The sequence below is a fragment of the Geotrypetes seraphini genome, chromosome 1, assembly GCF_902459505.1.
Source record: "Geotrypetes seraphini chromosome 1, aGeoSer1.1, whole genome shotgun sequence".
NCBI lineage: Eukaryota > Metazoa > Chordata > Amphibia > Gymnophiona > Dermophiidae > Geotrypetes > Geotrypetes seraphini.
In genome coordinates this window covers 195,214,561-195,237,381 of record NC_047084.1, presented here as the reverse complement: position 1 = coordinate 195,237,381, position 22,821 = coordinate 195,214,561, and the positions used below count along the sequence as shown (strand labels likewise).

Below are 22,821 nucleotides of genomic sequence, written 5' to 3'. Positions count from 1 at the left end.
AATGCTCCCCTCCCCTATACCTTGAAGTTGGGAGCAGGAGGTACAACTGTGGGCTTTAGGCCCCTCCCCAGTGCATCATGTGATGCATGGGGAGGGGCCTAAGGCCCTGATTGGCTCAGACGCTTCGGACCCCTCCCGTGTGCGGGGTCTGAGGCATCTGAGCCAATCAGTGACTTCAAGGAACGGGGCAGTGGGCATCCCTCCTGCCTTTTTCTTCAGAGGAGGGGAGATGGAGATACTGCCATACCTCCTGCCATCTTTCTGGGGTTCGGGGAGTGCTTTTTTTAATGGGACAGATAGTGTACAGAACATCTGTTCCATTTAAAAAAAAAAAAAAAGCAGAAGCCGTGACAGGAGGCTGCTTCCCCTGTCACTACTATTAGGGCTCTGCAAATCATTTGCATGCAAACTTCTTAGTGAATCAATCACTGTTGAAAAATCGGCCAGAGAATCGGCCAACAATTGAGTCGCTATTTTTAGTGAATCTAGCCCTAAGTCCTATCTGGTAGGTGTCAAAATATTTCATCATTTTAATTTCAAAGGTCTTACATTTTTGGATTGTCTAAATTTCCTTTTAGTATTCTCACCATAAAATCATTGGTGCAGTGGTCAGTTTTTCCAAAGTATTGTCCAACAGAGGTGACATCCTGGTTGGTATTGCAATTTTTAATATGATATGTATGTAAGTTGATTCTAGTCTTTAGCATCTGGCCTGTTTCACCAATGTAACATCCCTCTTTGCACTTTTTGCATTGAATGGTGTACAACACATTAGAAGATGAAGCATTTGAAACATCTGGTTCAAATAAGGAACTTCAATTTGTAGAGCATTTTTGCATATTTTTTCACATTTAAAGGCAGTAGCAGTAGAACTCTATCTTTATTGTTCTAACTTAATACATTTGTGATTAAGTTTTGAGCACACTGCTTTTGACATCAAATCGGTGCAAAAATGTAAAGCAAAACTTGCAAAAAAAAAATTTATGAAAATTTTGGTTAACAGTTCACACACAGAATAATTAAGAATTGCTTTTGTATTATTATTATTTTTATATTTCAATCATGGCAAATTTTACATCGTTATTTTGATAGAAGGAAGTTGTATTTTTTAGTTTTACATCTTTGCCATGCTGGGCCTTCTTTCACTAGGAGACAGATATCACTGTGATGTTTGTGTGAGTAATTGAAGAGTTGATTTGAAGCACTTTAAACAAACAAAAAAAAAAAACAAGGTGATTCTGTCATAAGGTATTACTTTGTATTTTTGTAATAAAAGAGGTATATTAGGACAAATATGACGAAGACCTGAGGGTGCCCCTTTACTAAAATGTGTTAAGCACTTAGCACAGAAGAGGGTAGGGAATATGTGTGGCACATGACAGCTTACCAGGAATCGGCCAGTAGCGATTGATAGGTATCTTTAGTGAATCTGGGACTAAGTGCATGCACTCTATCCTCTGCCTTAACTGAAAGGGTAGATGCTGAGAATGCTCTTAACAGTTGAATGTGGAGTCTTTGCAGTTAACATGTAGAATTAGGGCCGCTTAAGAGTGCAGTCATAAAAATGAAACAGTCAGTCCAAAAAAAGATAAATTGATATTTTGAGTGATCTTGGCTGTTTTCAGGTAACACTGAACATTGTAGTAGTTAAAAACTGACTATAACATTTTGATGCTTGATTTGTTTTATTCTAGGCATGCAGAGGATCAGAATTAGATGCAGGAGTTGAGGCAGACAGCAAAAGTGATGACTATGGTGACCGCCAAAAAATTCCTGTGGAGGCAGACTTTCTGTTTGCTTATTCTACAGTTCCAGGTACTATACAAGATGTGTGTTATTTTACTCACTACTCCATTCGCTGGACAGGAATTAACTGATAGCAACCTATTCAATGGCTGGACCTAAACAATGGGAATGGAAAGTGTTGGCAACAACAGAGAGCGCACCTGGGATTTGCAGTAGAGAGTTGCGCGGGAACAGAAATCCTACCCATCCCTGCCAAAATCCCCTCCGTCCCCACCCGGAATCCCCTCCGTCCCCGCCCGGAATCCCCTCCGTCCGTCCCTATAAACTTCAGAAATAGTTATTTCATTTAATTATGCTACTGAATTAAAGGCTCTGGTAGAGACCCATTTACAAATAAGCAAAGAGACTTTATTAATTTGGAAATATTAATTGGGAAGAATACATACTTTGTAAACGGGTTTCTACCAGAGCCTCTAATGTAAATATAAAATATAAATACTCAGCCGATGAGAACCCCCAAGCTGTCAGCTGAGGACTTCCTTTGCCGTTAGCCGGGGGTCCCTTTTGCCAAGCTTGGCAGGCAGCAGTAGCGTCCCTGAGTCATAGATGCTGGCACCTCAGTGGCTCATGGATGTTGACAGCGACTGCTGTGCTTGGTGGAGGGGAGTTCTGGCCGTCTCTAGAGGAGGTCCTCTGCTGGTGGTGCTTGGGGATCCCCATCAGTCACAACAAGGGTCAGCAAGTACTTCAACACTATAGAAATAAAACCAGAAATGCATTTCCTTTTCTTTTGAACACAGTACAAAGACATCTGCTATATACATTTCCCAAAGCTAACATATTTTAGTCAATAAATTCCGTTTTTTACCTTTGTTGTCTGGAGACTTATTTTTCCATAAAGTTGGTCCCAGTTTCTTTTTTCCGCTTTCCCATCTTCTGTAAATTCTTCTGTTGCTGTCCATTGGTTCCTCCTACCATGGTCCAGCATTTATCCCTTTCTCATCTTTCGTGCCTGCCCACCAGCCCCATGCCCAACATATCTCCCTCCATTCCCTTCACCACTATGTCCAACATTCTTCCCTCTTGCATCCCTTTCAATCTGTCCCACTGTTCCCTTTCCACCACAACATTTCTCCCTCTCATCTGTACCTCCTTCCCTCCCTATGACCAAAAATTTTCCTTTCTTCCATTCCTGTGTACACAACCATCTCTTTCCCTCCCTTCCTCTTTCCCAAGTCCATGCCTTCTGTGTCCAAAAACGCATTCCCTCCCCCACCTCAGCATCTTTTTCCCTCCCTGCCTCTCTCCCAAGTTCATGCCTTCTGTCTAAAAATGCATTCCCTCCCCCACCTCAACATCTCTTTCTCTTCCTTCTTCCATCCTCTCCCAAGTTCATGCCTTGTGTCCAAAAAGGCACTCCCTCCCCCACCTCAGCATCTCTTTCCCCCCTTCCTCCATCCTCTCTCCCATGTTCATGCCTTGTGCCAAAAACGCACTCCCTCCCTCCTTTTGTGTTCCGCCTCCCAGCCCTCATCTGCAAGCAAAATGGAGCTCAAGCCGCAAGGCTTGTCTTCTTTTTCTTACCTGCCCTGCCGCAGCACACAGCCAACTGGAAGTCTTCCTGATGTCAGCGCTTAAGCCCTCCCTCCAACGTCAATGCTGACATCGTAGAAGACTTCCGGTCGGTTGTGTGCTGTGGCAGGGCAGGTAGGAAAAAGAAGACGAGCCTCGCGGCTCGAGTGCATCGAACCCTGCAGGATCCAAGCGACCCTAGGGGGCATCCCCACGGGATCCCTGCGACCCTAGGGGGCGTCCCCACGGGATCCCCTTGACCCAAAGAGGGAACCCGCGGGATTCCCGTCGTCCCCGTTCCCATGCAGCTCTCTAATTTGCAGCAGGGCAATGTAATAGCATCTTACTGCAGTGTTCTCCCCAGAAATTTTTTCCAGACGGGTGGCATGAAAAAGTAGCCGGGTGGGGCGGGGCGGGGAAATTTGGTAGTGGGGAAAATTAAATGTATACTATTTTTATTAGTTAATTATTATTATTTTCCAATGCTCGTTATGACTTTTATATTTTTACTAAATTTAAGAAGTATCCAATTCTAGAAGTGAACAATTAGATATTCACCCTCTTTCAAATAGTATAGAGGTTTAAAAAAGGGAAATGCGTTAATGAAGTCATTAGGTTCAATCTAACCATTTATTTCTGCATGAATTTAAACAACTAAAAAAAAAAGATAAATATAGCTCATCCAGTCATACAAGAAATGGCTGTACAACACCTCTAATAATGTTTTGATCACTAGGTTCCTTCCTAAGGTCTCACTGAGGATATGAAATAGATGCTATCCCCACTTCCAGACCTCTTCCACATAATTTATGGAGAGGTGTTACTGAGCCTTGAAGGGCACCTGTGTGATTGATCTTTATCTGCTTCTTTTTTATTTTGCTATAGTGCAAAGTAAGAGCTAGGGCAAAACAGTATAGGTAAAGATGCAGGTAATAATTAGCAATGTATTAAAAATATTTTATTTTTATTTGCTTATAATGTCATTTGAAAGCTACTTGATGATAATACAACTTTAATTTAATTCTTTATAATGTGTGTCTGTGTGTTGGGGGGGGGGACAACACCTATGTCAACAGTAAAGTTAGAATAGAGTCATTAAATCCAGTGGTGTACCTAGTATATATGACAGCCAGTGCTAATCATTTTTTTAACAACCCCCTCCTCTATATAAAAAAATATATTTTTAGTAATAATCCATGAGTCACACAATAAGGGTGCATCTAGGAAAAGGCAGCATCTTAAACACTGCAGTGAGCACTAGAACACCAACACACGCATTGTAAAACTAAACAAACCAGATCCTACACAGTCAATTGATCCTGTAGTCGATGCTAACAGAAAGCCATGTCCTTTTCATACACACAGAACACAGATACACCCTGGCCCAATATGGAATAATCACAAACTAAAAATAGAAATATGTAGACAAAAGTTAAACTGAACCAAGAAACCAGACTATGCATACAATGCAACACCATAGAAACAGTGACACATGTCCCCTAATACTGTGAAAAATATAAAGACAGTAGATGTAAACTTGAAAAAAACTTCTACATAAGTCACCACTTTACAAATTAACAAATAGAAATAAAATAATGAGAAATATGAAAATACCATTTTATTGGACTAATCCATTTTTCAATTAGCTTTCAGAGGCCAAATCTTTCTTCAAGACAGTACAGTATACAGCTGTTATGGTATCCTGTCCTGACGTGAGGAAAGGGGTTTATTCCCTCCCAAAATTGCCTTATTTCCATTTTCTATTGATAAATTTTAATCAATACAGTTACAATACTACTTGATTCTACGTAAAGCAACAAAAATATTTTTTTTTCTACCTTTTGTCGTTTCTGCTTTAGTCATCTTCTCTTCTTTCTATTCAGCATTTGTCCTCGCTCTTTTCCATGCAACATCTGTCCTCTCTCTTTGCCCCTTCCACCCAGCCTCTACCCTCTCTCTACCTCTTCCATCTACTGTCCACCCTATCTCTGCCCCTTGCATCCACTGTCCACCCTTTCTGCCTTTTCCATCCAGTGTCTGCCCTCTCTCTGTTCCATATGGTATCTTCCCTCTTTCTATGTCCCTTCAATAAACTCTATATCCTGTGCCCTTTCTCTCCTTTGTACATGATTTATTTCAGCTTCAACCCCTCTCCATTTTTTGTCTCCACCCCTATGCTCTGGCATCTCTCTCTTCTCCTTTCCTTCCTTCCCACTCCACCCCATGGTCTGACATCTCTATCTCCTTCCCTTCTCTCCCCCCTCTCCAGTATCTGCCTCCTGTCTGTCCCCTTTGGTCTAGGCCTCTCTCTTTCTCTCCGTCTTTCTTCTGTGAGGAGATCATGTTGATCTTGAACACTGAATAATTCTTCCACATTCTCCATATCACTGTACTGTAGTCTGGTCCAGCAGACTGCTTTGGCACTATTACATGGGTAATAGTAAATTCATTATGCATCAGCTTTCTACACAGAATGCCACAAGTCTCTATTTCTTGTGCTGTGCTTACATCTGCCAGCGTCAGAAACTTGTGAGACAGATCCCTTGGCAATACTACACTTCGGAGCCCTTTGACCATCTGGTTCTGTATGGTTGCAGGCTTTAAAGCTCTGTTTACTGGAGGAGACTGTCCAGCATACATAGTTGCATCACTCTTAAGGATCTGATCAGAGATTACATTAGACAAGGTGGTATTTTTAGGCATGGAAAAACAGGACATGTTTTCCTCAATCTGCTCAGATGCCTTCAAATGCCCTTTAATATTCGTCTGATCTCGGGCTAAATCTTGCCTCCTGAGCTGATCTTCAAAGGAGAGTGGAGTGAGAGTCATATCGGCAGTGAGATCCGTTTTGGGCCACATGTTGTGCAGGGCTGGACTAAGGCAAGTTGTAAGCTTCCTTCCATCGCTGACCTATCTTCCATAAGTCAGCAACGGAAAGAAGCTTACAACTCGTTGCTCTTGCTTGCTTTGGGCCTTCCTCGTTGCCGGGTCCTGCCTACTTTCGGAAACAGAAAGTAGGCAGGATCCGGCAGCGAAGAAAGCCCGAAGCAAGCAAGAGCAAGTTGTAAGCTGACCTGTCTCCTATAGCGAACCCATGCTTCGGGGCGTGTGCATGCCGACTTCCCTTCTCTTCCTCCCTCAGGACGTGACTTCTGGTTTCGGAGAGAAGCGGCATGCACATGTTAGAGCCCCGGAGCATGGGTTCAAGTCGCTTGCTGGCGTTAAAAACTTTTTTAAAAAAAAGTCAGGCTCCTGCGATTCAGGCTGTGCCGAGTCAGCCCAGTAAATCTCCAAGCCGGTGAGAAGGGTTTTTGTTTTTTTTTTAAATGTTGAGCAGAAGCTGGCAGCAGCAGCAGGATTGCGATTGAGATTACAGCCGGGCGCTCATCTAAATTAGCTGGGCGGAGCGCCCAGCTGAAAGGCCCTGGGGAGAACACTGCTACTGGAAGCAACTCCTGGAGCCTTCTCTTTCTGTTTGGAAATTGCAAGTGATGTTTAAAGTTTAGTGGAAATGGAGCAACTAACCTTTGTTAAGCATTGTTCTACTTCCAAGTATCCTATGGTCTGGGATAAGATTTTTAAGAACATAAGAATTGCCGCTGCTGGGTCAGACTAGTGGTCCATCCTGCCCAGCAGTCTGCTCACATGGCAGCCCCCAGGCCAAAGACCAGTTCTCTAAATGAGTCCAGCCTCACCTGCGTACGTCCCAGTTTAGCAGGAATTTATCCAGCTTAGTCTTGAAACCCTGGAGGGTGTTTTCCCCTACAACAGACTCTGGAAGAACATTCCAGCTCTCCACCACTCTCTGGCTGAAGAAGAACTTCCTTATGTTTGTACGGAATCTATCCCCTTTCAACTTTAGAGAGTGCCCTCTCGTTCTCCCTACCTTGGAGACTGTGAACAGTCTGTCTTTATCTACTAAGTCTATTCCTTCAGTATTTTGAATGTTTTGATCATATCTCCTCTCAGTCTCCTCTTTTCAAGGGAAAAGAGGCCCAGTTTCTCCAGCCCCTTAACCATTTTAGTCGCTCTTCTCTGGACCCTTTCGAGTAGTACCGTGTCCTTCATGTACAGTGACCAGTGCTGGACGCAGTATTCCAGGTGAGGGCGCACCATGGCCCGGTACAGTGGTATGATAACCTTCTCCGATCTGTTTGTGATCCCCTTCTTAATCATTCCTAGCATTCTGTTCGTCCTTTTTGCCGCCGCAGCACATTGTGCCAACGGCTTCATCGATTTGTCGATCAGAACTCCCAAGTCTCTTTCCTGGGAGTTCTCTCCAAGTACTGCCCCGGACATTCTGTATTCGTGCATGAGATTTTTGTTACCAACATACATCACTTTGCATTTATCCATGTTGAACCTCATTTGCCATGTCGAAGCCCATTTCTCGAGCTTGATTATGTCACTTTGTAGATCTTCGCAATCCCCCTGCGTCTTCACTATTCTGAATAACTGGGTAGACTGTTAAGACACTGATTGGGGGGGGAGAGCAGGGAGAATAGTCTATTGATTATGTGCTGAGCAAGAAATGGTGCATTTGGAGAGAGGGAGGGAAAGCAACTTGATTGGAGAGTTTTGGATGAGAAATGAGGGAAATTTAAAAGGTTGCAGATGTTTTTTAATACTGTATGATGAGAGATGGTTGTGGTGAAGAACTTCTATATTGTTAGTTTGTTCAAATGGAGTGTTTAAAAAAAGAGATCTAACTGTCGTCATAAACAATACACATGTTGCAGTGGCAGGCCAAAAGAAAAAAGCAAACAGGATGCTAGGAATTTATTAGGAAAGGAATGGTAAAAAAGACCAACAATATTATAATACACCTTGAGTACTGCATTCAATTCTAAAAAAAACCACAAAAACCCCCCACATATAAAGCAGAATTAGAAAAGGTTTGAATTAGAGCAAACAAAATAATAAAGGGGATGGAACTCCTCATGAAGAAAGGCTAAAAAGGTTAGGGCTCTTCAGTCTGGAAAAGAGATGGCTGAGAGGAGATAAGATTGAGTGGTGTAGAATGAGTAAAAGTGAATTGAACTGGCTGTTTTCAGTTGTCCCTCCCGCCCAGTGAGGAAAAAAAGCCAGCAGGGATCTTGGAGGGCAATAAAAGTGTGTGGAAATGCCCCGACATGGGGATTCACTATTTGTCAGCCTGGTGCTCATTATGTACCTGCTCCTGAGGGTGAAACCCGTGGGACACCAGAACATTAGCAACCAGGAGAATTCTACACAAACTTCCATACTGCCAGGTCCTGATGTCAATTCATCAAAGAATTTGATATATAGGCCATGCACAACTACATGTGGCATTGGAATAAGAGAAGTCATGTTAAGTAAAGGGTGTCCTGGAACGGAAGCTAAATGTCTAGTTCGCATGGAAGAATGCAGAGGACAAGTGGACTGTGGATGGGGTAAAACACTTTTTGAGAGCCTTGAAAGTGTGCAGTTCACTTGTGTTTATACAGCGCCTGATAGTTGCTTTATAGTTTCATGGACAATGTTAATTAAATACAAGCAACCCCTTGTTCTCCCCAATGATGCCAACATTCTGGAAGTGAAAAGACAAGCACATCCCATCATTTACCAGTGTGACACTTTTGAGGGGAAACTAGCTAGTTGCCAGAATAAAATATGTAACATAGAAACATAGAAATAGACGGCAGATAAGGGCCATGGCTCATCTAGTCTGCCCACCCCAATGACCCTCCCCTACCTTTCTCTATGAATAGATCCCACGTGTTGATCCCATTTGGCCTTCAAATCAGGCACGCTGCTGGCCTCAATAACCTGAAGTGGAAGACTATTCCAGCGATCAACCACCCTTTCGGTGAAAAAGAATTTCCTGGTGTCCCCATGCAGTTTCCTGCCCCTGATTTTCCACAGATGCCCCCTTGTTGCCATGGGACCCTTGAAAAAGAAGATATCTTCTTTCACCTCGATGCGGCCCGTGAGATACTTGAATGTCTCGATCATGTCACCTCTCTCTCTCTGCGTTCCTCGAGTGAGTAAAGCTGCAACTTATCCAGCCGTTCCTCGTATGGGAGATCCTTGAGTCCCGAGACCATCCGGGTAGCCATTCTCTGGACCGACTCCAGTCTCAGCACATCCTTATGGTAATGCGGCCTCCAGAATTGCACACAGTATCCCAGGTGAGGCCTCACCATGGATCTATACAATGGCATAATGACTTCAGGCTTACGGCTGACGAAACTCCTGCGTATGCAACCTATGATTTGCCTTGCCTTGGATGAAGCTTGCGCCACTTGATTGGCAGTCTTCATGTTCTCTCTGACGATCACCCCTAAGTCTCGTTCCGCTTCAGTTCTTGTTAGGATCTCGCCATTAAGGGTGTAAGTCTTGCATGGATTTTGGCTGCCCAGGTGCATGACTTTGCATTTTTTGGCATTGAAGCTAAGTTGCCAGGACCTGGACCTATACCAGCGCTCCAGTAGGAGTAGGTCATGCATCATGTTGTCGGACATTGAATTTATGTCTGTTGTGCTTTTACCCACTACATTGCTTACTTTGGCGTCATCGGCGAATAATGTTATTTTACCTCGCAGCCCTTCTGCCAAGTCTCTTATAAAGATGTTGAGGATCGGGCCCAGGACTGAGCCCTGCAGCACTCCACTGATTACCTCCGTCATTTCGGAAGGGGTGCCGTTCACCACTACCCTCTGAAGCCTACCTCCAAGCCAGTTCCCAACCCATTTCGTCAATGTGTCGCCCAATCCTGTAGAACTCATCTTGCTCAGCAACCTGCGGTGTGGCACGCTATCGAATGCTTTACTGAAGTCCAAGTATACGATGTCCAGGGACTCCCCAACATCCAGCTTCCTTGTCACCCAGTCAAAGAAGCTGATCAGGTTGGATTGGCAGGATCTCCCCTTAGTAAATCCATGTTGACGGGGATCCCGTAGATTCTCCTCGTTCAGGATCGTATCCAGTTGGCGTTTGATTAGAGTTTCCATTAGTTTGCACACTATTGATGTGAGACTCACTGGTCTGTAGTTTGCTGTCTCCATCTTGGAGCCTTTCTTGTGGAGTGGAATGACGTTAGCCGCCTTCCAGTCCAACAGGACGTTACCCGTACTAAGGGAGAGATTGAAGAGCACGGATAGCGATTCCGCTAAGACATCGCACAACTCCTTGAGCACCCTGGGGTGTAGGTTGTCAGGCCCCATTGCCTTGTTAACCTTAAGCTTTGACAGCTCGCAGTAGACACCGCTGGGTGTAAACTCGAAATTACTAAACGGGTCATCTGCGTCAACCCTTGTCTGTAGCTGAGGGCCGAGTCCTGGCGCCTCGCGAGTGAAGACTGAGCAGAAGTATTCATTTAACAATTGGGCTTTTTCCAAGTCCGCTTTTACATAGTCTCCGTCTGGTTTCCTAAGACGTACTATCCCGCCTGTAGTGTATACAGAGGCTGAAATAGAAATTAGAAGGAGAAATGCCGGTGTTGACATTGTGATGGTCTTTGTCCTGATTATTACAATCGTGATCTTCCTAGTCTTCATTATCGGCTTGCTTTTCTTGTTTCTGCAGTGCAAGAGGTCTACTAAAAATTTATTCAAGTCGAATCCAGAGCCACAAAAAGCCAGTGTATCGTTCGCTCCAGTGAGTTATCGAAAACCAGTGTCTGTGGAAAGAAAATCAGTTCTACACACAACTGTAGTCCAATCAGACATAGGCCAGTCGAAAACAGGCTAGTCAGATGTCCTAGAATTCATCCTGCTGCAAGTCTACCTCCTCCAGGTCATTAGAATAGTAAATTGCAACATATGAAAGGAGAAAGCATATAATGTACTTAATAAAATATATTTGGCATGCCTGCAAAAAAAAAAAAAAAAAAAGTGAATTGATCTTTTAATCTTTCAAGAATTACAGACTAGGGGACACTCAATGAAATTACTTGGGAATACTTTTAAAACAAATAGGAGGAAATATTTTTTCACTCAATGAACAGTAAAGCTGTGGAACTCATTGCCAGAGGATGTGGTTAGAACGGGTTTAAATAGGTTTGGACAAATTCTGGAGGAAAAGTCCATTTTCTGTTATTAAGACAGTCATGAGGGAAGCCACTGCTTGCCCTGGGATTGCTAGCATGGAATGCTACTTCAATTTGGGTTTCTGCCAGATACTTGTGACCTGGCTTGGCCACTGTGGGAACAGGATACTAGTCTAGATGAACCATTGATCTGACCCAGTATGGTTATTCTTATGTTCTTAGAAAAATGGGCTGTCCAGGACAGAAATACATGCATATTCACATTTACACACCCACTTATACAATTACTCGTTCACCAGAGACAGCCACACACAGACCAGTCCGATAGCAAGATGGCACACACTTGGAATTTGAGGGAAGCCAGGGGAGAAAGAGAAGGAGTTGGCATGAGGGGACTACAAAGATGAGGAAGGGGGCTGGAAACAGAGCAGGGAAATGTAAGATAGCTTAAAGACATGCTAGTTTTGCTTTACATTTCTGTACTGATCTGATGTCAAAAGCAGTGTGCTCAAAACTTAATCACAAATGTATTGTTAGCACAATAAAAAGATATTGAGTTCTACTTCTACTGCTTTTAAATGTGAAAAAATGTGCAACAACGCTCTACAAATTGAAGTTCTTATAATCAGGCAATAGGAACATAGGTCATATGGTCTTTATCTGCCTTTATTTTTCTGTCTAGTCTGACGAATCATATCATCTACTATACTCTTCTCTCCTTTAGAGATTCAACGTACTTGTCCCAAGCTTTCTTGAATTCAGATAACACTTTTTGTCTCCACTACCTACACTGGGAGGCCATTTTAAGCATTCACCACCCTTTCCGTGAAAAATATTTTAGTAGCCTTCTTTTGGACTGACTCCATCCTGTTTATATCTTTTTTCTTTTTTAAGGTGCGGTTTCCAGAATTATACGCAATATTCTAAATGAGTCCTACAAATGGCATCAATACCTCCTTTTTCCTATCGACCATTCCTCTCCCTGTGCACCCAAGCATCCTTCTAGCTTTTGCCATCAACTTTTCAACCTGTTTGGCCACCTTAAGATCATCACACTCAAATCTCAGCAACTTCCAATGTAAATACCAAGTCCAAAAGCTAAGGGAGGTCAGTCTTTGTGCATTATTTAGAGCAAGTTCAGATGCCAGTGTTTAGATTTCTATCCCCTATGGGCATTGCTTTTGCACAATACATCAGTTGTATATCTCAGTGCCACATCCCAACACAGCTCTGTTCTAAATGTGGATATCTCAACACATCTGTTGCATACATATATAGACTGCACCGATTCTAACATTGTGATTTCTACATGGCCTATGTGCAATTTCCACATGGAAATTGTGCATAGAGCTTCTAAAATAATTCTTTATGTTGATATTTTCTCTTTTTTTTTTTAGTTTCTATACTAAACTAAACCTTAAGTTTATATACCGCATCATCTCCACAGATGTGGAGCTCGGCACGGTTTACAAGAACTTAAAATATAGGAAGAGAAGAAAAAAAAACGGTTTAAATGAACTTATATATAGAAGAGAAGAGTAAGGGGGGATAGAATTACATTTTAGTGAAAGCCAGGTTTTCAGTTGCTTGCGGAATAATTGGAGGGAGCCCAGGTTCCGCAGTGGGGAAGTAAGGTCGTTCTAAAGACCTGTGATTCTGAAGAGAAGGGATTTTCCCAGTTTGCCTGCATAGCGAATACCGCGTAGAGAGGAGAAGGATAGTTTATACCTTTGGGCGGGTCTGGTAGAGTCAGGACTCGAGGAGTTATAAGATAGTGGGATTAAGGGAGGAAGGATGCCGTGAATGATCTTAAAAGCCAGGCAGGAGCATTTGAAATGGATTCTGGAAATCACTGGGAGCCAGTGAAGTTTGGCTAGGAATGGGGAGACATGGTCAGACTTGTGTTTTGCAAAGATCAACTTGGCTGCAGTATTCTGGATTAGCTGGAGTCTTTGAAGACTTTTTTTTTATAGGCTTAAGTAGATGGCATTGCAGTAGTCTAGTTTGGAGAGGATGATGGATTGGACAAGGACGGCAAAATGTTGTTGGCGAAAATAGGATCTTACTTTCCTTGGCATGTGGAGGCTGAAAAAGCATGATTTAGCCAAGGAGTTGAGGTGGTCATTGAGGGAGAGAGAAAAATCGATAATGATGCCAAGGACCTTGCTTGAGAACTCAAGCTGCAGTGCAGCGCCTGAGGGTAGTGCGAAGAGGGTGGGCAGGTGTTCTAATTTTGGGCCGAGCCAGAGTAATTTTGTTTTTGATTCATTCAATTTCATCAGTACCGAGAAGGACCAGGAATGGAGTCTCATTATGCAAGCTGTAATGTTTTCGTGGAGGTTGGTGAGGTTCCGGTCTGTCTCAAGGAAAACAAGGATGTCATCAGCGTATGTGTAGATTGTTTCAAGAGGGGATAATTGGGAAGAGTTTCAGGGAGGACATATAGATGTTAAAGAGAATAGGGGATAGGGGTGATCCCTGAGGGATACCGCAAGATGGTGTCCAAGGAACGGACATGGTGCCATTTGTGTTGACAGTGTAGGAGCGAGAGCGTAGGAAGTTTGAGAACCACTTTAGGACGGTGGAGTCAATTCCTATCTCGGAAAGTTGATAAAGTAGTATGTCGTGGTGGACAACATCGAAAGCTGCAGAGAGATCATTTCCTTATGAATGTTTTTCTTTGTATGGATCAGAAATTTTTACCTGTTGTTATTTCGGATGAAACCTCTGTTTTTGTGATGTATAATTTAAAATTATAAATAAAAAATGTTTTAAAAATTCAAGACAGTAGTGGTTGGAAATATTAGATTCTCAGTAAAATTTAAGATCAAGTAAGTTAATCTATTCAATTTTATTTCCTTAATATTGTAATGGATCTTTTTCCACACAGCAGTTCAGGGCACAGAAAACCACAGTTACTTGATTTCCATATTGTAAATGAAAACCATTTATCTTGAGTTTTTTTAGAATGTAACAAAATATTTTTATTCTTGTGTTTTTAGGTTATTACTCCTGGAGAAATACTTTAAATGGCTCTTGGTTTATTCAGTCCCTCTGTGAGATGCTGAACCTACATGCAAACAAACTTGAGATTATGCATATCCTGACCAGAGTCAATCGCAAAGTGGCATTAGAATTTGAATCCTCTTCAAATCATCCAGGGTTTAATGCAATGAAGCAAATCCCATGTATTGTTTCTATGCTTACCAAAGAGCTGTATTTTATCAAGTGAAATATCTACATATGTGAACTTAAAAGTGAAATGACATTAAATTCCACCCAGGAGATGGATGAGATTAGCCACTAGCATTATGAAAACATAACAAAACTTCATTTTTAATATGAACCATAAAGACAGTGGTATATATTATTGATGTCAGTTTGTTGAAATAGGAATATATTATATCACTAGATTAGAAACTTATTGTAGCAATCAACTCTAGAATAATTAGAGATTTTTTTTTATTTCATTGATAAATATGCAATTAGTTCTTCCTGAGGGAAGAATGGATATATGTTGGTAAGCTTGCCACAGCTTTACAGAACAGATTCTGCTATGGTGCAGAAGTGACTGTTCTCTTTATGGTGCAATCTTTTATAAGTATCCATGGCAAGCCATAATAACCACATGTGAATTAAAAATTTATAATTGATTCTCTTAGAATTCTTTAAGCTGTTCAGTTTTATATTGTTAAAGGTTTTAATATTAGCAAAAGGTGCATATTACCTCACTTGCCAATTCTGAATGGTTCATATTAAATACAATGGCAGAAATAGCAATTCATACTACTTGAGAAGTGACTGAATTCTCATTCTTTGTGATCTATTTATGACTCTTCAAATATCGCTAGCAAGCAATCTAGAGAGTTGCTTAAATCTAAAACATGATGATTTGGTCATAACATTTTCAGTAGGTATAGAGGACATATTAATGCTTAACAGTATCATAGTAAAGTGTTGCACTGACTAGATGAAGAGGTAGAGAAAAAGGAGGTGTCAGAGGAATCAGGTGAAGGAGAGGGAACATGAGAGCAAAAGGAATAGAAGGTGGAGAATGATCCAGGATGCAGCACTGCTATGGAAAGAGTTGGGGCTCTGTCCACGGGTAGGAGATTATGGATCTGAGGTAGCTCAGAGAAGCTGTGGAGGGGAAGGGGATGTTAAATGAAAATCGAAAAGAAAGGAAGGGAGCATTTTGCAGCATTTTCTGGGACACCTGAGGGTACAAACATAGCCTCTATGCTTGTCTGTGATTCCAGTTAATTCATTTTACTTGTTGGTAGCATTCTCACCACATCACCTGCTAATCTCAGGGAGAGAAATCTGGTGCATATAATTTACTTTTTTCAGTAACACATACACATGGTACAGAGCCTGAATAGTGCTTAATAGGATATGCAAAAGGCAAAACTTTTCAGTTCATTTTCAGTTTTCATATATTTTTAATGAGCAACTTTTAACGCATGTTGAGTGACTAAGGGGCCCTTTTACCAAGCATCCCTAAAAAGTAGACTGTGATAGCTCCAACGCAGGTCTTTCATGCACACTGAGACCACTTTTAGCACTGTTGGTAAAAGGCAGATTATTGTAATAATGGCCATGTGCTATTTTCCTCAGCACATGAGTGCTTACCACCACCTGATTTGTAGGCGGTTAAGGCTCATGTGCTAATCCTGTATTAATCAGTTAGTGTGCAATAATGCCTAAGTGCTAACCAATTAGCATAGCTGAGCCCACTTTCCACTCCTAAAAACACCCCCAGAGCTAAAAAATAAGTGTTTTTTTATTGTTGTTTTTTTTTAGCACTGGGTAGTGTGCACATTTGCAAAAACTGAAAAGTTCTCAGCCCAACCAACCAACTTCCTAAATTCTGAGCGTTATTGTGCCACTGTAGCTGAAAAGAATGTTATCTTATTTCCTTAAGTGCCAATTTGCAGAAACTAAATTCTGTGTTTTGGTGTTGTTTCAGATCATTGATTGAACCATATCCACATCATTCTCTTCTTGGTTGGGTGAGAACTTTTCAGCACCCTCTTGTACTGTGGAACACCTGAGCATACTCCGCAGCACTACATTTTAACCTGTGGGCAATCATGCGCTAGTGCTTGCTGCAGCTTAGTTAAAGGACCCCTCAAGGCACACTAATTCATAAGTTCATGCATGTTGAATTGATTTAACACACACCATATTTAAGGCAAGTGAACGAGTACATATCCCTCCTGCTTTATGTTGTGGTAGTATGTTTTGTAATAAACAAGCAAGTAGTACAGATGAGGGCAGCTAAAGGTGCACCCAGTTTTCATCTTTCTTTGATCCTCAAGTTTTTAAGCAAATACTTGAGTCATCTTCAACTTGTTATTCAGCCTCATGTACACATACTGAGATGCCAGTGGTAAGCTATTTCAGGCATATATCGCCCACTAAGTAAAGAAGATTTATTTTTCATATCATTTTTAAACATTCTTCCCTTGAACTTCAGATTTGGATATTCCTTGAAATTGCCTTCTAATAGAAAAATTCACCTTCCCATACCCTATTGCAGCGTATCAAATATTCAAACATTGTTGTTAATAGCTGCTCTTTATCTTTTCTTTAGAATGCTTAAAACCTTTTTTTGGAAGAGATGTATTGGAGGTCTTGTATTATTTTTGTAGCCTTTTTCTGGACTGCTTACATCCTGTTCTGAAGATACAGCTCCAGAACTGATCACAGCATTTGAAGTGGGATGACCCACAGAAGAACAATGTTACCTCCTTTTTCCTTCCTTTAATACTTCTACTTGTGCAACTGAATTGAGCATACTGCTAGATTTGTTAAACTGACTGGCCACTTTACAGTTATTCCTTGCATTTTGTAATCTCAGACTTTGAATTTCCTTTTTTAAAAAAATTTAATAAGATTTTCAATTTTATAAGCATACAACAACACTTGATACAGATCAAGTAAATACAATTAAGCAAACAAAGCAAAAGGAAAATAAAATCTTATTTAGTCCACTATATAGGAGATCAAGAAAAGAAATTAACCACAATGGAAATTATCAAATAACTACAGCCGATGGCAAGTCATATCATTAGGCACAGTTACCAACCCTTCTTTCGACTCAACAAATTCTAAGTTGTTTAGGCTAAAAAAAAAAAAGAAAATTCTGATTCTGATTCGAAGCATAACATTTTGCAGGATCCTTAACAAGAAATGTAACCCCCAGAGCCAGAACCCTTGGCCTCAAGGTCAAGAATTCTTTCCTACGTCTCTGGGTTTTTTGAAACAAATCTGGAAAAATTCTAACATTTGAACCTAAAAACTGGTCATTCATATGACAGAAATACAGACGAAGAACAAACTCCCTGTCACTTTCAAAAGCTAGAGTAACAAGCATGGTAGTTCTATCAGTAACTACTAAAGAGTTGCGCGGGGACAGACATCCCCCTCCGTCCCCGCCAGGATCCCTCTCCGTCCCCATGAGGAATCCACTCCATCCCCATAAAAAGCAGCAATTACTTCTAACAGGATCATCAATTCCACAGTTTCTTTTGTATTTGCGCTGCTGTTTTCCTTGTGGAATCTCTTTGGTGGAACCCTTTTTTTGTTTTCTATTCAGATAATTGACTTATAAACCTCCTTTTTTACTAAGTCGTGCTAGCCGATTTAGCGTGCGCTAAATGCTAACGCGTCCATAGAATATAATAGATACGTCTGCCTTAGTAAAAGAGGAGGTTTATAAGTTAATTACCTGAACATAAAACAAAAAAGGGTTCCACCAGAGATTCCACTAGGAAAACAGCAGCGCAAACACAAAAGAAACTGTGGAATTGATGATCCTGATGAAATCTTTATTTGAAAAAGGTGCAGATGAATTCAAAAATAAAACACAATATTAAAAATATAAAACACAGTAAAAGATTTCATCAATGATCATCAATTCCACAGTTTCTTTTATGTTTAAGTTAATTATCTGACTGCCGGCTGCTGAATCCTCCTGATTCACTGAAGCACCTCTTCATGCCTGCTGTGCTCACTGCTGCTCTGTCCTCAGCTTGGGTATAAAAAAAAAAAAATCACTCGGTTCCTTGTCTCCTGCCTCCTCAAGTCACCCTCTTCTAGTTTGAGATGAGTCTTGCCAGTATAAGGGCCTTTGGGGTGCTGGGCAGATCACTAAATAAGTGTCTTCCTGCTCTAGCCTTGCTGACCAATCGGCAAGCAAGGCTCTCAGCTGTGTACATGCTGAGCAGTGAGCTCAGCACGTAAACAGCTGAGAGCCTTGCTTGCTGTTCCTACCCGCCGTGCCACAAAACCAATCAGCAAAGCTTTCAGCTGTGTGCATGCGCTGGACTGGTCCATGGCGCTGGACTGGTCTCAGCTGCGTCAGAATTTAGGTAGGCCTCAGTAAGTCGAACCCTGCTTCCAAAGCCTTCCATCCCCGTGGGCCAGAGGGGGGTCCCTGTGGGAGTCCCTTGGGTCAGGGGGAATTCCCACGATCCCCGTTCCCGTGCAGACCTCTAGTAACTACTTCTAAAGAAGTTTCCAAAATAATCAAATAAAGAATTTTAAAAAAAAATAAAGAAGTTTCCAAAAATGAAGATAAGTTCATATCCGCCTGTTTATCTACAGGCAATTCTGCTGGAGTAGATTCCTGTTGAGAACTCCTAGTACTGAGGTAATAAGCTAAACTAAAACTTAGTTTTATAGACCGAGTCACCAATCAAGAGGAGCTCAACTCAGTTTACAATAATGTAAAACATAATACATAAATTTGACAATTGGGGGTAAATTTTCCAACGGTATGGCTAAAGTCTCATGGAAATATTTCCTAACCATCTCCACTGGTGAGATAAGACAATTGGGGAAATTCAAGAATCTTAAATTGTTTTTTCTCAGCTGATTTTCAAAGTTTTACATTTTACGCGAAATGATCTTTTAATCATTTCTACTTCTATTGCTTAACTTCTTGCTTCTCCACTTTTTCATTTAATGCAGAGAGTAGTACCCCCTGTTGCTCCACCTTAGAAAAGACAGTCCCATAATCAGTTTTAATAGTAGAAAGAGTCAATTTTAGGTTGGAATCCAAAATGGATATGGCTTACCAGAGCGCTTATAAATCAATCTTCTCTGGCTTTTTCAACTCTCCAAAGTTGATAACATTCTCACCTGAAGCGGATCTCAGTCCTTCCTTCGTTGTGCTGGGAGAACGTTGACAAAAATGATCTACTCCTTCCTCCAAAGAGCCCAGTGAAGGCGTCCCTCTCAAGCTGGAGTCCACTCTTCCCTCTTGGGGTAACAGGACACCAGCAGCTCCCTGCACTGAATCACTTCCGCATTGGGGAGGAACCAGTCTCTGCTCCAGGCTCAACAACACCCAGCTCATTCCCGCATTGAGGTCTCCCGATGAATATGGGATAGCCCCCCAAGGTAGGTCTGGGATCTTCACCCGAACAGGCAAAAGCGCTCATAATCATTGGCTGTGTCATCCGCTTGGGGGGGGTGTTCCAGTCACCGAAGAGTTAGGACGAGCAGTCCCTTTCCTCTTTCCCATATTGCACGGGAAAGAGTCACACCACACACTGAAACTCAGCAAACCATCAGCGCTGTCCGCTCAGGCGTCCATTCTCGACGCCATCTTGATCCCTGACTTTGAATTTCCTAAGCAGTAAGAAACTATTGAAATGGTACCTTTAAAAAAAACCCTACCATTATCTAAATAAACTGGGTAACCAATTCAAGGCTAGATTTACTGAAGTGCCCTCCTAAGCAGTAGAATAGGGTAGGGTAGGCTATCACCCTATCAGTGTTTTGTTCATCGCAGCATCAGCAAATAGAAAGCTTGAAGGTAGTGCTGGAAATTGGTTTGTTTGCTCCTCCAATCAAAAAAACATTCTGCTGCCTCCAGTGCACAGTTGCCATTAAATATATACCATTGCATGAAATGGGATTTTCAATAAATAAGACTTTACTGAAGGTTAACTTATAGTAATGTAGCAGCACCTTTAGTAAATATAGGGTTCAGACTTTCAAAATGGAAATGTTCCATTGACATAGATGGGAAATTGTGTTATATAAATGACGTTCATCTTATTTTCATCTTCCTGTTAAAATAGTTAAGTTTGATTGTATTGTGATTATCTTTGATAAAATATAAATGATTTATGATATTCAAGAAATGCTTTCTAACATTTCAAGAAAAAATGATTTGCAAATAAAGGTAACTTTATTTATTTGATAATATATGTCTTTTCTACATTTTTTATAAGAACACACACTAGCTGTTGCATCTGAAGAACATGATCAGTGATGAGATTCACACTTTTGAACTTTCTGGTTATAAAAATATTTCAGATTCTTAGGTGCATCTACTTCAAGATTTAGGCAGTTTTAAGAAGAACTTGAAGGCCTTTTGTTTGTTAAGGCAAATTGTGGGGTATGATTATCTGCTATAATATTTTTTATTGGTTGGGGGGTTGTATATATGTGAAGCAGAATGATTTTATGTATGTGTTCTTTGTAACTTGCCTAGATAGGTGGGATAAACATTTTAGAAATAAATATACTGTGGAAAAACGTTGCAATGTGGCATATGTTTTTGTACCGTGTGTTTCCTTCTTCTGTAGAACTGTACTTTTTCCACAAAATTTGTGTATTGTTTTACATGTATGCAGCTATAAATTCAATAAAAATAAACACTTGTTTATATGAAACATGGTCATTTTATACTTCATTGTTAATATTGTATTTGAAACACTGCTAATGTGGGGAAGCACTGAAGCAAATTTCATTGCTTAATTGCAGGCTGATTCATAAATAGGTCATGCTGCAACAATTCCAATTCTAGAGTGCAAATTAGATAGGCAATTAACTGTCTTAGTTGCAAGCTGAGTTTTTCAAGTGATTATTCTCCCTATACATGGCCTCCCAACTAGATTTGGAGTTGACCCAGAATAGATTTTAACTGACTCAATCGAAAACTGAATCTGAACCAAATATCAGTAAACTGTGTGTGGCATTGATTCAATTAACTTCATTTTTACTCATTTCTATTTCAGGGGTGGCTAAAAACAAAAGAAGATCCCCCCCACCCACACACAAGCCTAACAGAATCTGGCTTTTGCACCTCTAGATCCCTACATGTGGCAACATTCACTAATTGTGGTTTTGTCTCTTATGATTTCCCATCTTTTAACTGACCTTTACTGAAAAGTATTTTCCAAATCTGTTGGGATTCCAGGTTTGTGTTCAGAAAGTAGTTACACTATACCCTATATATTGCAGATGTTGGGATGAAGGATATTTGACTGCATTTTAAGTAAAATCATATTATGAGGTTCACAGACTAATATATAATTGCAAAAAATAGTTTCCAAACTCCAATCTGTCCTGCATTATATTGAGCCATGTTATATGGTTTTTACAATGTTTATTGATTTTGTGGTCTTTGTTTTCCTATCTGAGCTATGTTAAAATATTTGCATTGGCTCTGTTTTTGTAATAAGTGGTTGACTTTTTGTAATTTAAATGTATAGACACATTTTTATACATGTTTAAAAATAAATGTCCTGGTTTAAATAATAGATTTTTTTAAAAATGGAGAAACAGTTTGGTAACTAGTTAAGCATGCGTTCAACATTAGAAGTAGCTGTGATCCCATGGATCAGAATAGATAATTTGTGTACAGTTTTTCTCTTAGCAGCTATGTGATTCTACTGCCATTTATCTGTGTTGTGTTTTCCTCCCTCCTGCATGTACTGTAACTCTTGCATTGCTAGACCTAGCTCAGCCATCTGTGAAAATAGGTCATGGAGAAGAAGGGGGTGAATTAGACCTGGGCTTTCTGAATCTATTCTGGGAACCACCCTAACCATTTAAGTTTTCAGTTTCTCCATAATGGTATGGGTGAGATCAATGTGCATATGTTGGGTCTCCAATCTTTGCAGATTTATATTTATTCTATTTTCTGTATCATTCTTCCAGGGGAGCTCAAAATGGTTTACATTAATTTATTCAGGTACTCAAGCATTTTTCCCTTTCTGTCTTGGTGGGCTCTCAATCTATTTAATGTGTCTAGGGCAATGAGGATATTAAGTGTGGATGTGGATGAGATTAGAGTATTTGCTGTTTATATATATTTTCTGGATTAGAGTCCACCAAGATCAAACCTGTGCAATCCCTCTCCCCTCCCATATGCTATATTAGCATGAAATCCTGTATTTCTTCTTCCCAATTGGGGCTGCAGGGACTAGGGACTGGAGACCTTCCCTGCTCTCTTATTTCTCCACTTGGAGACAGGATGCTGGGCTAGATGGGCCTTTGATCTTACTCAATATAGCAATTCTTATAAGTTCTCCTTGTGGCTGCTGTTGGGCTGGCAGGCCCAAGCACTCCCTTTTGTTGAGACAGACATAGAGGAAGCCTCTGCTTGCCCTGGGATTGGTAGCATGGAATGTCGCTACTCTGGGATTCACCAGGAACTTGTGGATTTGTCAAGGTTAGAATAGGAATAC

General features: G+C 41.0%; 1 protein-coding gene across 1 annotated transcript in view; it reads left to right on the top strand.

Moving 5' to 3' along the window:
* CASP3 (caspase 3) overlaps window positions 1-17,536 on the top strand; it is a 63,142-nt gene extending 45,606 nt beyond the window's left edge. Inside the window, exons 6-7 of the mRNA XM_033943359.1 lie at window positions 1,695-1,815; window positions 14,332-17,536. Of these exons, the coding sequence (XP_033799250.1) occupies window positions 1,695-1,815; window positions 14,332-14,561 (351 nt within the window). The 3' untranslated portion in view covers window positions 14,562-17,536. The remainder of the gene's footprint in view (window positions 1-1,694; window positions 1,816-14,331) is intronic.
* The last annotated feature ends 5,285 nt before the right edge of the window (window positions 17,537-22,821 follow it).